The sequence below is a fragment of the Centruroides vittatus genome, unplaced genomic scaffold (genome assembly GCF_030686945.1).
Source record: "Centruroides vittatus isolate TY-2023 unplaced genomic scaffold, ASM3068694v2 contig_10, whole genome shotgun sequence".
Classification (NCBI taxonomy): domain Eukaryota; kingdom Metazoa; phylum Arthropoda; class Arachnida; order Scorpiones; family Buthidae; genus Centruroides; species Centruroides vittatus.
Genome location: NW_027120658.1, coordinates 5,732,426 through 5,748,067, shown reverse-complemented (window position 1 = coordinate 5,748,067; position 15,642 = coordinate 5,732,426). Strand labels below are relative to the sequence as shown.

Below are 15,642 nucleotides of genomic sequence, written 5' to 3'. Positions count from 1 at the left end.
AATTATTTAGAAGTATCTGAAACAAAAGATCAACCCAGAATGGGACTCAAAGCTACAACCCCTGCAAAATATACATTAATGTGTTATTAACATTTAACCTAAAAATAAAAATGTTATCTAGTATATATTATAATAATAATTACTTAAATTAGTAATAGAAGTATGCGGCCAGCATTATTTACATTTAATAAAAATATAAATATGACTTTGTTGATGGTGTGAATGGCAAAAAGAATGACAAAAGCAAGTTTTTACCTTTGTAAAAGTCATATTTATATTTTTATGTATTTATTAAATACTTAAATTAGCTATTTTAATTATAGAAAAAGATTTTTGACGATTTAAAAATCATCGAAAAAGTTTTTTTTATTATTGAGTAATTACATTATTTTGCTGGATATTACTAGTACAATTACAACAATTACATGCTTTTAAAAAGAATTATTTAGAACACTTTTTGATCAGACATAGTCAAAACAAAATCTGCAATTACAGATGGTAACTGACAACAAATTTGTGTGATAAACAAAAGCTGCAGATTCAAATCCAGATCTGTGTCATTATTTTTCCACATTCTTTAAAATTTAACTGATCTGAATTATTTAATCTGTTGTGCTACAGCACTAGTATTATAAAATTTCTTTTTTGTGTATGTTTCGTTTTGTTCTGTATCGGGTCATATATTGTACTAAATTCATTCTCTTCCATTTAGTATCGGGACATCACATTTTAATGTGGGACATATTGTGTATCTGATGATTGGGTGAGGGTTGGACCACGTGTAAATGACGTACTCCCTAATGGCGGGAGTATAAATCCAGATGTTTCATCATAGGAAGCCATTCTTTTCATTTGGGATCTCCTGCTTGCTACATACATGCCACGAGTGAGAAAGAAATAGGATTTGGATGTTAGGAAGTTGAACTAAGTAAAAGACAATCCAATTCCATCCACATGGATTCAGCAATCATCAACAAGGAATGAGCGCTCAGTGACAAGGGAACTAATAAGGACAAGTGTAAGACTTTTATTTCTTTTATCATCATAGCCAATCATGGTGTTCTCATCACACATGGAACGATTCTTGTAATTGTACAGAGGATATGAGAGCGAGGGTTGAACGACCACTAAGTTTGTTGTGTATATATTTTTATTTTATGTATATATGTGTTTTCCATTGTAAATTACCTTAAGGAAACCCACTAAGTCTCTTGTATCAAGATCTACTATGTTGTAATTACACAGAATAAATTTTATTTCCTCATCCATTAAAATTCGTGTAAAGTCCTTGTTGTTTTCCCCTGCCTTTACCCTACCCACATACCTAGTATACCACAGTATATGAGCATAGAACAAATCACTAAAATTATTGATAGATGGTGACATGCCTACTTTTAGTGCCAAATTAGTAATATTGTATATATGTTATGGTTAAAGCCTGTTGTGGTTGTCTTGGAATCTTGTGTTTGCCAGTGATAAGACAGCTGTAGCATAGATAAGACAATGCCAACGTAACTGAATGAAAGATTTATTTAACAAAGAAAGTTGTATACTAGGACCATACGTACAAGACCCTTCACAAGCTGATAACAAATATCCGTTTTTCTCCTTGACACACACTGACCACTTGCATCATGTGGTCTTTTCTTAGTATTGACTATTGTTTTGATAAATAAAAATTTGACTCTGAGTAAGGTTTGTGATGTATTTCCCAATTTTTCACAATTACACTTAAATTTTATTAAAATTTTATTAAAGCAATATTATTACTTCTGGGAGATAAGCAAAAGAGAGACTGCCATTAACCAATAGTGTTTAATACACCTTGTGAGTTATATATTTCAAACCATATAAAAGACTGATATTAACTTTAACTGGGTTTCTCTTAAGTGGAATTAAATGTACACTAAAGTATAAAGTTTATGCTGGTGTATCAAAACTGATAATTCTACTCAATAGTTGGCACTGAGAGAGAGAGGCTAGAGTCCAGTGCATATACTGTATTTTACGGACTATAAGATGCACCTTAATTTTTAAGCAATTTTTTAAAAAAATACTTATAAGACGCTATGGACCATAAGACCACCTGAATTTTGGAGGCAATTTTTCGAAGAAAAAAGTATCTCTTATAGTCTGTAAAATACAGTATGCATATAGTCAAAATCTGTTAAACATTTAATATTTTTATATTTGAATACTCACTCTTTGGGTTTTTATTGTGTATTTTACAATATCTCCATCCTTTGTGACATTTCCAGTGAATTTTACTGTATATCTTGGTTCAAAAGGTTCTGGAGGTAGTGGAGAGGAACAAGTAGAAAATCCTGAAACTGTATCCAGTGTAGGAGATTCTTGATCTGTATCTAAATCATGCACATCTCCATTGTGACCAGAATCTGAATGTCCAGGATTTATAGTCTCCATCTAAATATTAAAAAGAAAAAAATATTCAATTATTATAAAAATAAGTAGTAAACAGTAAAAAAGGACTTAGAAAAATAAAATTCAAGACAATATTAACTGTTTGCACTTCAAGAACTTTTTAATATGAGCAACTTGAAACTCTGATAAATGTTTCAGATAAGAATATCTGAATTTTTGAACTCAATAAGTTTTTTAATTATTGCTCTTAACTCAATACCAAGTCTAAAACTGTACTCCAAAATTCTATTTATATAAGAGTAACTGGCAACAGTTCTCTAAGGCAGTGTTTCTCAAACTTTTTGGACCGCGACCCCCCTTCTGCACTTAAAAATTTCAAAGGACCCCCGAAGAATGAGTATGTGTCGAAAAACATCCCGGAGGGAGGGGGTTAGGCTCGTATTTAAATATTTATATTCTTTTTATTATTTATATGTGCAATTTATTTAAGTAGAAATTATTTTATACAGTTTTTATTTCTATTATTTCTAAACATGAATCCATAGTAAATTTATAAAATATTTGAAAAAAATTGATCTAGAATCAATTTTTCAGCGACCCACCCCCTTATATTTTTCACGACCCCCACTTTGAGAATCACTGCTCTAAGGAATATCCTCATTTTCTATATCATACCATTCCAATCATCAGTATTTTACAATAACAACTAATACTGCCGTTTCATAATGTAGTAAACACTATTTGTTGTAAATTATATATTTGAAATACATAACTTAATGTGTGCTATTCTCAATAGCTTGTATCTTTTTCTAATACTAATATCAACATTATTGCTCTTAGCATTATAATTATTTACATTTCTCTTTACTACATTATTACTAAACTATTTCTATATAGTTCAAATCAACTTTAAAGATTTTAAAAATACTGAAAATGAAAAAAATTTCTTTTTTCCATTTTTATGACAAAAACAAAATTATTTTACTGCTTACACTCACAATTTTACACACAATATTGTTAAAGCAATGTTTATGTAATTGTGATATAGATGCATGTTGCCATAGTATATATCTTCTAAGTCCACTGTTATTGCTATTGATGTCATCATAGTGTCACCTGAGGAATGGAAATGACTAAGAATGTGCAAGTTTAGCCATTCAAAAGAGACTATGCTGATTATCAAAAATCTAAAGCTGTATTTTATCAGGTTATCCTTTCATTAGATATTAATACAATTAGCATGATATTACTGGTGTAGAATTCAATAAATAAATAAGCAATTATCTATAACCAGCATTAATTCTCTTTCAAACAAACATTTTCTTCCATCTTTAATGGTCATCATCATGTTTCAATGTATTCGGATGTTTGTAAAAGAACGCACCTTCCAAAAATTCAAAAATTACACGTCTTGAAGATATTTAAATAACATACACAACTGCTCATTATGAACTTTAATCTATTATTGAATATGACACCGGAATTTTTAAAATTCCACAAACAAAAATTTTTCAAACATTGAACAATTTTCGAAGCAGCTGAGTAGTCCTAAAAGATCAACACTGCAAAGTTTTTATTATGTTCATGTTAGTAAATTTTAATGAATTATTGCTTTTAAATACGTATCTGAATTTTATTATAAGAATTAAATATGATATGTGCAATTTAAGTTAATCTGAGATTTATTTTATGTATTAGACACATTAGTCATTATTTAATATTTAATAATAGTCATTCTGAATAAATAAATGATGATAATAGAATAAATTTGATTTATTCTTTTTAAATTTAAAATGTAATTATTATTAATGGAATTCTAACAGTGTATATAAAATCATTATAGTTGTCACTACAACAAAAGTATGAACAATTAAAAAAATTATAGAAAAAGCAAATTCATTTCTAATAATTTTCAATTAAATGTTCAAATAGGTACTTTAGATATCTACTATCTTTGGAAACATTTCAAATAATAGAATTCTATTTATATTAGTTAAAAAAAATTATTGATATCTAAAAACATCTTTCATTTTACAAACATTAAAGTAGCTAATAGAGTGGCTAGTAATTTTAGAAATAATTTATGAATGTAAATAGTCATATTAAAAAAAATTGATTTTATAATACAAGTCTTTCACTTGTCTGAACAGATAAGTTTAATGATATTAATTGAAAAAATGTTTAAAGAAGTTTTACTGTTCAAATACTTTTTGAATACAAAATGATTTTATATATACAGTCGACTCCGCATAAGTCGACACCCCAAGGGAAAGTGGAAATGTGTCGCGTTATCCGATGTGTCAACTAAAGCGAAGTTGGAAAAAAACAATCAATTAATAAAATACAGTAGTGCGTTATACAGTAGTATAACGCACTGGCTTACAATACATTGTGTCCTCCATTTACAATTACTCTGTAGATGAAAAACTGAAAAATTTGTTTAGTGTTGTTTGTTTTGAGCATTTAACTCTCGACTTTCTTTTTCAATGATCACAAACGCCTTGAAAACACCATCTTCGCAATTGTCAATTGTTGGCAAGTAACATCTAAGGATTCTTAATGCCTCTGGCATGAGAAAATGTAAAATTGGATTCTGGTGTGATGTTGATGTAGATTGTATATTTTCTTTTTGTTTATCTGTTGTTATTTTATACATAAAAATACATAAAATGTTAAGGCAAAAAAATGAGTTCACATCACACCTGCAGAGTGAATTCATTTTTTCAGAGGGGAGGGGATTTTTTCAGGGGGGAAATTTTTCAGGAGGGGGTGGTAACTCGTCACCACTGGATAAGTGGTGACGAGTTAAACGGTGTCAAGTGAACCGGAGTTTTTTAACATTAATGCCTACGTAAGTCGGCTGGGACCACAGAAAACTGACTACTTAATCGATCGACTACTTGTCGAGTTATCCGGGTGTCGACTTATGCGGACTCGACTATATGTATATATATATATATATATATAAACATTCAGTTATTATCATACATCATTTGAAATTTTTTTCCTATTTTCCAATAATTATTATATAGCTATTTAAAAATAAAAAATTCATATTTCTGAATTTAAAGGAAAATTAAGCAAGACTTTTACTTAAATATAAATGGATCTGTGAGGAAATTTTAGAAAACAAAATAAAAACATTCCAAAATTTTTTACCAATAATTACTATATTTTTGTGTATACAACCATTGTGTTATTTGTGTTGAACACTTGAATTACAAGTAGGATCAATTTGATCCCATTCACATAATTTTTAGAAGTTTGCCTACTATAGGCTGACCATAAAATTTACAATTCAATCAGGGGTATACTGATTTTGAAATACACATTTCAGAATCAGAGAAAATTGAGTCTAAAACAGATTAAATTTTGGTGATTTTTGAAAATTTATTTATTGTTCTATAAATTGGTGATATTATATTGGCATGTTAATAAAATTGCTCTCTTCAAATAATTGTAAAAGCCTTACTGTCCTTAAATTCTAATATTATTGTTAATCGTCTACTTGGACTTTACTTATTAATAGAACTTTATGATGGTATTTAAAGATTGAATGAGAGTTAGTTCAGGAAAGAACAAAATTTCTTTATTATATCACCTGTAGTAATAATTTCTGTACACATATTATACATGTTTCGGGTTAGCATGCCCCTCATCAGCAGTATTACTACCAAACACTAAAAAGTAACAACAAAACAAATAAGTTACTGTATAACTTAAAAGATTTCTTAGCAATAAAATACAATTTTAAAACTTACTGTTAATCAGTGGCGTGCCGTTATTGGAAGCGATGGAAGCGCCGATTCCATCTTTCAATGACCTTCCCTTGTATTTTATAAAATACAAATTTTCATATTTTAACGTACTTTGCATTAATTAAAATTAATATTTTATTATAACTGCATTATGTATCTTTTACAAATTTCTATACTACATGTGAAAAAAACGACAAGATTGCTATTGTATATTCGAATAATTCAGTGGCGGAAGGAGTGTTGAAACCGGGTCAGTTTCCAATCAGACAGATTATATAGGTTTACAGAGCACCAACTTCACCCTGTTTAGCTGGTAGAAGCAACACAAGCATAAAGCATCTAATTTTATATCCCAAACCGGTTCTGAGCTGTTAGCCGCCTGGCTGCTAGATATTCGGCCGCCCTTGCCCGATTTTGTGAATCACAAGTAGACTAGATCAACGGTGGACAACCCCCAGCCCGCAGGCCAGCTACGGCTCGCGAAAAGTTTCTATCCAGCCCGGGAAATCTTTAATAGATTATTAAATTGGAAAAATAACTAATTAATAGTTATTTTTCCAATTCTTTGTAATTTTCGAAAACAATAAGAGAAATAAATGTAGTAATTAACTTTTTATTTATTTATTTCATATTTGCAGACTAAAAAATTACAAGTCACGAGAAGGCGTCAATTGACTACTACGGCCCGTGGAAAAAACGTAAAATTTATTCTGGCCCATGTTATAAAAAAGGTTGCCCACCCTAGACTAGATTTATAACTTAACCCAACCGATAGGAATTTACTGGCATGTTTTTATGATAGTTCTGTATAGTTGACAGGAGTTTAAAAAAAAATCCATTAAAATATTTAATATATTTATTCTGCATTTATTCTGCTCTCCCATCTTATATTACTTATGGATTTCAATGTTAAGTTAAACCGGTGATATTACGATTTCGTATGTCCCATCTGAAGCGGGTGCAGAAAAAAACGTGTACAATTCTAGTACAGTGTTAAAAAATTAACTGTTACTTTGGCAGCATCATTTACAACCAAATTTAATGAATGAGACGTACAATGGTACAAAAAAAGCTCTAGAATTTATTTTCTTTAAATTTACGATTTATGTATCAGTTGTCATAAAAATTTCTTTCCACTTCTTTCCCAAGACTACAGATATTCGAGTACAAAGTAACCGGTTTCGACTTATTTCTACTTAAGTAGTTAAATAATTAAGCGATTAGGGAATTAGAAACATAAATAAAACCCTGAAGAAAGAGCCGAAGTTTTACTTAAACAGAAGCTTAACCGAACCAATCTCTTGCCGAGTACAGTGGGGTCTGATCTCTTCATAATATTAGATGTAATAAAGACAGAAATTTTTCCAGTTCAATGAGAGTGACCGAAAAGTTGTAAATTTTGGAAATTTCCGTGAACACTTGGTCCTAAAACGAATTAGTTAGAAAACGAACGACGGACAATCTGTTAAGTTTAACATAGCTGTAGAAATCTAAACTATGGTGAGAAACGTTTAAAATCTACAACAACCCTGTCGCGTCCTTTGAGATATACTAGTGATGCGACAAAAGAGGTATTTGACATTGACCGGTATTGGCACTCTCGGGATTTGGCACGCACACACCTACCTGGACAGTCTCTGATTCTATTCATTAGCCATTCGTAGGGAGCTATTTCACTAAGTGGATTGTTTTAAGATTTAAAAAGTAAAGAATATTTTGTTATTTTTATGTACGTTTCTTCACAAAGTTATATTTAATTATAAGTTTCTTTAAAAGTATATTCATACAATTGAAGAATTTTTTGTACTAGGTATGTATATTCGTCACACATTTTGTTTTACCAAGTAAGTTTTTCTGATAATTTTAATTTTAGCCCTTATATCGTGGCTAGTGATTAAAAAGTTTATTTTAAAAAAGTTTTGGCTCAAGACCATGTAATGAAAAAGAAAACATTATTAAAAGAGAAAGACCAATGCCTAAATTAAATATAAATACGTCAACAAAAAAATTTCGACATTTTGACGATAAAATTTATGACGAATGACGATTCTTTCGTAAAATTGAAGCAATTTGGAAATCAAAATAGAATAGAATTTAACATTGGTAGACAATATAAAATAAATATTGAAAATTATAACAAGATAATTACGATTAATAGATATATCTAAATTAATAGACGTTATATGTTTTTTCTCAAAGCAAGAATTGGCATTTAGAGGGCGTAGGGAATTTATTGAATCTAATAACGGAGGTAATTATATTGAACTTTCTTATTTATTAAGTACGTCAGATAATCTGTTAAAAATACATTTAAAGAAGTATACGGTTTTTACTGGCTTATCGAACAAACGAATACGAACGGGCCCTGACGCGCAATTAATTGATTGCCCCTGTAAGTCGGCTTCTTACAGAAACACAGCTTCCGTATCATCAAATGTCACGGCACGCCACTGCTGTAAATACATATTCTAATCCAGAGTATAAATTGATATTTCTTATTTTACAATTAAACATTTCACTGTATAATTAAAATTAAATAAATATAGTAAATAAAGGCTGTAAATTATTAAAATCTATCATCATCATGTAAAAAAAAAACTCACATCAAGTTTTGCTTACTAAGGTTTTTTTTCTTACATGATGATGTTAGATTTTAATAATTTACAGCCTTTATTTACTATATTTATTTAAGTTTAATTATACAGTGAAATGTTTAATTGTAAAATGAGAAATATCAATTTATACTCGGGATTTGAATATGTATTTACAGTAAGTTTTAAAATTGTATTTTATTGCTAAGAAATTTTTAAGTTATACAGTAATTTATTTGTTTTGTTGTTACTTTTTAGTGTTTGGTAGTAATACTGCTGATGAGGGGCATGCTAGCCCGAAACACGTATAATATTGTGATATTCTGGCCCCCTTTTTTATTGTTGTTTCACTATCGTTCTCTCCTCCACACCAGTAAATCGTAAGGAAAAAGAGAGATAGTTTACAGCGACAAACGAGTCGATGAATATTACGTGGTTTTGAGTAAGCATGCAGGTGTCTGCAGACACGTGCCACGTGCAGCAAAAGGAGGTGACAAAGGGTCAGGCATTGATGTCCTTTTTGCGTCTGTTATTGCGTAGTTAAAGCTATCGGAGATCGAATTTATTGTGTTTGTCTATGACATTTGACCCGAAGAGAGAATTTTGGCCGTCGATTATAGACTGTCTGTCAATTAACACGATGTTAATGTAAACAACCGAGAGTCAGTCGGCGAAATTAAGAAATTATTGTCAAACCTTACAATAATTAATAGGAAAGAACTGTCAAATTCACAGGAATTTATGTCATAATATTTCACCTTCAAGACACCAACGTCAACAATTCGACCAAAAAATATGTCTGTAACAATCCGTGACGGCTGGATATGGACCCGGCACAGCTGACAGGTGTCCATATTAATTTTCAACTATTTGACAATTCTTGCCCCTCGAAATTAGTATAAAAACGGCGCACACTCGATTGCCCGGGCGGCGTCCCAAGCAACTGACAAGAACTGGTCAACCCCATCTACTCCGTCCAACCAACGCCCCAAGCGAAGACAAGCGACGAGGTAAATTTAGCTTTAGTTACTTAAGACCTCTCTCTCTCCCCCTCAATTGACCGTGAGTTAACTTCATATAGTCGGAAATTAAAAGGGGATTAGATCTCTGGAATGTCGTGGACGCCGACGCCCCTCTTCCAACGTTTTGCCTTGTATAACTCGTTTATGTAACCACTTAGTTAATGTTATTATTAAATTTATTTGATTAATTATGTGAGAGTGATTACTCGTGTATCGCCGACGCCTATCGACTTATCCGCGACCTCCCACTTGATTTTTGCCCTCCTAAGCTGCCATCCACTGACCACGTGAGCGGGACTCGCCTCCCTGTTGTCAGATAACGGGTTAAGCCTTGATTCTTAACCCCCGATTCTCACATGTGTACAGAAATTATTACTACAGGTGATATAATAAAGAAATTTTGTTCTTTCCTGAACTAACTCTCATTACTGTGCCAATCTTTAAACACCAGTATAAAGTCCTATTAATAAGTCCAAGTAGAAGATTAACAATAATATTGCTCTCTTCAAAGATTGATTCTACAATTAAATATTAAAAACAAACAAAATCAAAAGGATATCTGGTCACCCTACCTACTATATATCTGCTTAGTTTGAAATTTTATGAATATTTATGATTTTGTAAGAGCCAAATTTGGTGAAGAAATTTTTGTTCGATTTAGTTTTTCGTTAAAGTTATTTATAGCTAAAATTGTATAGCTAAAATTGTCAAAGATAATTAAACTATTTCCCACGGGCTTATTTCCTTGTTGAAGATGATACATCAAATGTGTCACCCAGAATCAACGAGTGAAAATTTGACTATTGGCCCTGAGGTACTCCTAACCTCCTAAAGCAGTCATGGAGCCCCTAATAAAAAGGAGGGAGTGATGACAATCCGGAGCAGTCATCATCAACTTTTTCCCTAAAGTGTGTTCCAAACCGCAGTTTCAGCCGTCACCACTCACTGCCATCCAAGAAGACAGGAAAAAAAAAAGGATTATCCTCCAAACTGAGTTGCCGACCTTTCATCAATTTGTACATCGATACGACTAGGACTCACGAGTGTTTTAAGGTATTTATCATTTCACGAACTTACTTGTGAGCTCTCTCTCTCTGTCAAGGTCATGTTAGGTTTATCCCTTAATATCCCTCTCTCTTTAGCAATTGTGCCAAGCATCTAAAATACTTTTTAGCCATTGTGCTAAGCTTCTGAAATGATTATAAAACTTGTAAACAATATCTTATAAATTATCGTAGAACGTGTAAATAATATCTATCAATAAACGGGTATTTTTGTTAAATGATAACTTGTAGAGTGTACTTCTTCCGGTCGTTTCCATTCTGAGTCCGGAAGCCTGCAAACGCAACCACTTGCGTGATAAATAACGTAATGACCATCAAGATTTCCGTGTCTAGAAGACATAGTAGTGTCAGTCCTGACAAGGCATCGAAGAGGTGCCGCCCTGTGGTCACAATTTTGTGCCTTTATCAATTAGCAAAAATGTAACCAAATAACTAAACTTTAAAGGAATCCAAGAAAACAATATATAATTATGTCAAGGTTCAATTTGACCCTATACATTATGTATATGAGGCTCTGGAAATGTCCTGGAACAATAAATTTGTTAATATTTTAAAATATAATTTTTTTTCCTCATAAAAAGGAAACATTAATAATAATATTATTATTAAGTTGACAAAACTGCATCAAACAACTGGTTAGCTCAGGGATTCCTCTTTGGGGAGACGGAAGGATTCATGATCGCCATACAGGATCAGGTCATAAATACTAAAAACTACAGAAAACACATACTCAAAGATGCAACATTCACAAATGACACATACAGAAAATGTCACATCATGCCAGAAACTATACAACACATCACCTCTGGTTGCAAGCTCTTGGCACAGACAGATTATTTACACAGACATAATCAAGTAGCAAATATAATACACCAAGAGCTTGCAAAGAAACACAAATTATTAGACATCCACGAACCATACTACAAATACATTCCACAGACAGTATTGGAAAACAACACGCACAAAACGTACTACGACAGAGCCATAATCACAGATAAAACAATTTACCACAACAGACCAGACATCACACTCATTGACAAACACAATAAAATCACATACATTACAGACATATCCATTCCAAACACTCACAATATACAAAATGCATGCACTGAAAAAATTAGCAAGTACACAGAACTCGCCCAGGAAATAAGGCATCTGTGGAGGATGGATAGGGTGCTTATTGTACCTGTTGTTCTCTCTTCTACAGGTGTCATACCACACACACTGCACAAAAGCCTGGGCACATTACAATTAAATAGAAACACATACATCACACTACAGAAAGCCACTATATTGAATACATGTCATATTGTGAGAAAATTCTTGAATACACACACACACACTGATACACTTCTTTAATTTCTGTTTTGGTTACTATGCCTTGACTTTGGTCCGGCATAGTACACAGCCACCGGTGTTACCCGAGTATATCTCACTTAACCCAACATAATAATGAGAAGAAAACCTTTTCTCAGAAACAAGACAAAGGAAAACTAGACAATGTAAGTCCTAAGATCAACTATCTCCAGTTGGGAAGGAATTAAATGTCAATTTTGACTCATCCCATGGTTAAGTTGAGATCTTGTTACACTTGGTAATGAGTAAACAACCACTTAGAAAGTGAGGATGAGAGAAGGTGACCAATCGGAATTGGCAATCGAGAACAGAAATTAATAAATAACTGGAATTTAAAGGATGCGATGGCTTCCTATCCCAAAAATTCCAAGTGTAGGACCAAAGTTGCCAATTGGAATGGGCAATCAGGGACAGAAAATAATCTGTTGTCCTTGAAAAGCATTTCAAGGACAACAGAACTACTATTTCTGATTTCTCAGTTACTTAGAGAATTGAGAGTGAAGTGGAAAATGCAACTATCTGGACTAGCATCACCACCTCCACGAACTTGTCATCAAGAAAAAATCCAATTCAAGTTTCTTCAATGTACTAGACATGACAAAAATGTACTCCTAGATTTTGTATAAGGAAATTACTTTGTCAAACATCAGCCACCAAAACTGCATGGTGTAGCTTTGCAAAGAACTTCTCAAGAACAACTCCAAAAGTAAATAATGCAAATGAGACAATACATTTCACATGCAAAATGCCAGTTTATGGAACATGTTGGCATAAGAAGCAATACATTTGCAAAAACTCTGCTGCTGACAACTGAAAGAGAACTTTTACAATATGCTATCCACAGCTAATTTTAAAATACAGTGAGATATATTCTTGAATGTTATTTATAAAATACATTTTAATGAAGTTATCATTTCAACCTATGAAAAAAATTTAATTTGCAGTACAGATTTATCACACTAGTCAGTTGTTTTTTTTTATAATTACTTAAATATACATGCAATTATGTATGGGGGTCAAAATTACTCCAACTGCAAACAAAGGTACAGCATGCATCTATTTCAGTAAATCAAGTGTTAAAAGACAATTTGAAAGGAATTGTAAGCTATGCAATGTGGCAGATTACATGCTAATTTTAAAAAATGCAATCATGAGTTTATTATGCCTTTGGAGCAATGGCTGCTATCATAGGTATGGGTTTAAAGTGGACAGATATACAAAGGTTTTAATTTGTTCCAGAAATTTTTTGCAGGGTGTACACCATTGAGGGTTATATGCATAAAAACTAGTTATTTGAAAACACCACTTACTGAAAATGCAAAATAAATATTGACCTTATTACTAAGAATAATTTATCTAAATTACCGAGTTTGCAACAATATGTTTAGAAACACAAAATTAGATAAAAAACAAAGCAGTCATCCATCTGCATTTATTTTTTCAATTATTATTTTTATATATATTAAGTAGCCAGTTAATTAAACTAAAACTAATAAATTTAAAAATAATAATAATTAAAACTGGCTTTTACACCTATTAAACTAAACTAACTGGCCTATTAAACTAAAACTAATAGTCATAAAAATTTTTAAAACTAATAATAAAATTAAAACTGGCCTTTATACCAAAATTAAAACTAAAACAAATTACAGGTAATTTAATTTAAAATAAAATTAATTGAAACAATATTTCAAAAAGTGTGAATAAAGTACTTGTTATCAGTCTCGATATATTTCATTATATTTTATCTTGGCAATCAGAGTTGAATCTTTATTTATGGCACTTCTTTGTAAAGTATTAGTTTTGATTGGCGGTGATAGAACATTTTGCTTTTAATATATACAGTGGTGTCTCATATAATGTACTTAATCCGTTCCAGGTGCACGTCTGTTAAGTGAAACGTCCATTATACGAAACGCATTTTCCCATAGAAATACATGTATTCTAATTCATTCTGCAGCATAAAATAACCGTACTGTATCATAAAAAAAATGAACATAGGGTGCATTCTTTTATTCCTCCGCGTAACTCTGCGCGAGCGACATCCGTTTAAAAATTCCTGCAGAACGTGTTCCTAAATTCCGGTGGGAGTGCGCACCGTCAAACGGCAAAAACAGCCGCTTGTAGCAGTAGTTTACGGTGGAAAGCAACATGGCGTCCTCCATGGCTCAGATAGTTTCGTTTCTGGGTCCATTATGTGGTTTATGAACAAAAATTTAGAAATTGTGAAAGCGAGAGTAGCGCACGCGGTGATGTGTCTTTACGAATTTTTTTTGAATGGTAGCCGGCATTCAAATTTTTTTCGTGGCTATTTTGAATGTTCTTTCAACAAATAATCCATTTTATGGTTAAATTTTACAATTGGGACCCTTCTTTTGCCTTTAAAAGCTCATATTTTAGAATTATAGATTCCTCCATCACGATACTATCGATAGTGCGGGCGCTGCCATCTTTTTTTCTTTCACTGTCGTTCCTAAATGCCTACAAACAGCAGTGCACTCCCGTAGTAGCGGAGACACAGAGCGACCGCTATTAAAGAATGCACCCATGGAGCAGTCACCAATTATGCCGGAAAGTCCGTTGTTTGCAGCCAGTTCGTTGCTCGAGTCACGTAACGGCCAAATAAAAAGTCCGTTGTTCGCAGCGTCCGTTATACGAGGCACCACTGTATATATATTAAAAGCAAAATGTAAAATGTTATATATATATATATATATCTATATAGATTTTTACTCTTCAGAATTTTCTAATTTCTACTCACTTTCCATGCAAATTTAAGCATACTGCATAGTGCAATATACAGCTATAGAAAAGCCATTATATACTTCAAGCAAATTTATCATATGTCAATCTAAATTAGAATTTTGTCTATATATCTTAATTATAAAAACAATTATGAATTTTCTTATTTAAATGTTATTAAACATTATATTATATTGTATTTAACAACTGGTTGAGGGAAAAAATATTTTAATTTCGTATTTAAATATGAGTATTTTTTGTATGAGGTCTGTTCAAAAAATAACTGAACTTTATTTTTTTAATTTTTATTTTTCAAGTTACAGATTATTGGTCCTTGTTCCCTTCAAAGTACTCCCCTCCCCTATTCACACACTTATCCCAGCAGTGTTTCCACTTTGCATAGCACTCCTGATAAGCTTGTTTCAGACTGCCCTTCATTGCTTGTGAAGAATTTATTTTAATGTCATCAATTGTGTCAAAACATCATTCTTTCAGCACTGATTTTAATTTTGGAAACAAGAAAACATCACAAAAAGCCAGATCTGGTGATTAAGGAGGCTGCGGAGGACAGTCATTTGGTTTTTGGCACAAAACTGGTGAATTGACAAAGCTGAGTGAGCAGGTGTGTGTGTTGTCAGGAACCATGAGTTGTCTCATCACAACTCTGGTCTCTTTTGCAAATTTTTTCATGCAATTGTTTCAAAACACCTGTGTAGTACTGATGGTT

General features: G+C 31.9%; 1 protein-coding gene across 1 annotated transcript in view; it reads right to left on the bottom strand.

Annotated features, from left to right (window-relative positions):
- LOC136978164 (sorting nexin-32-like) overlaps positions 1 to 15,642 on the bottom strand; it is a 51,544-nt gene that overhangs the window by 30,513 nt on the left and 5,389 nt on the right. Inside the window, exon 2 of the mRNA XM_067273848.1 lies at positions 2,203 to 2,424. Within this exon, the coding sequence (XP_067129949.1) occupies positions 2,203 to 2,424 (222 nt within the window). The remainder of the gene's footprint in view (positions 1 to 2,202; positions 2,425 to 15,642) is intronic.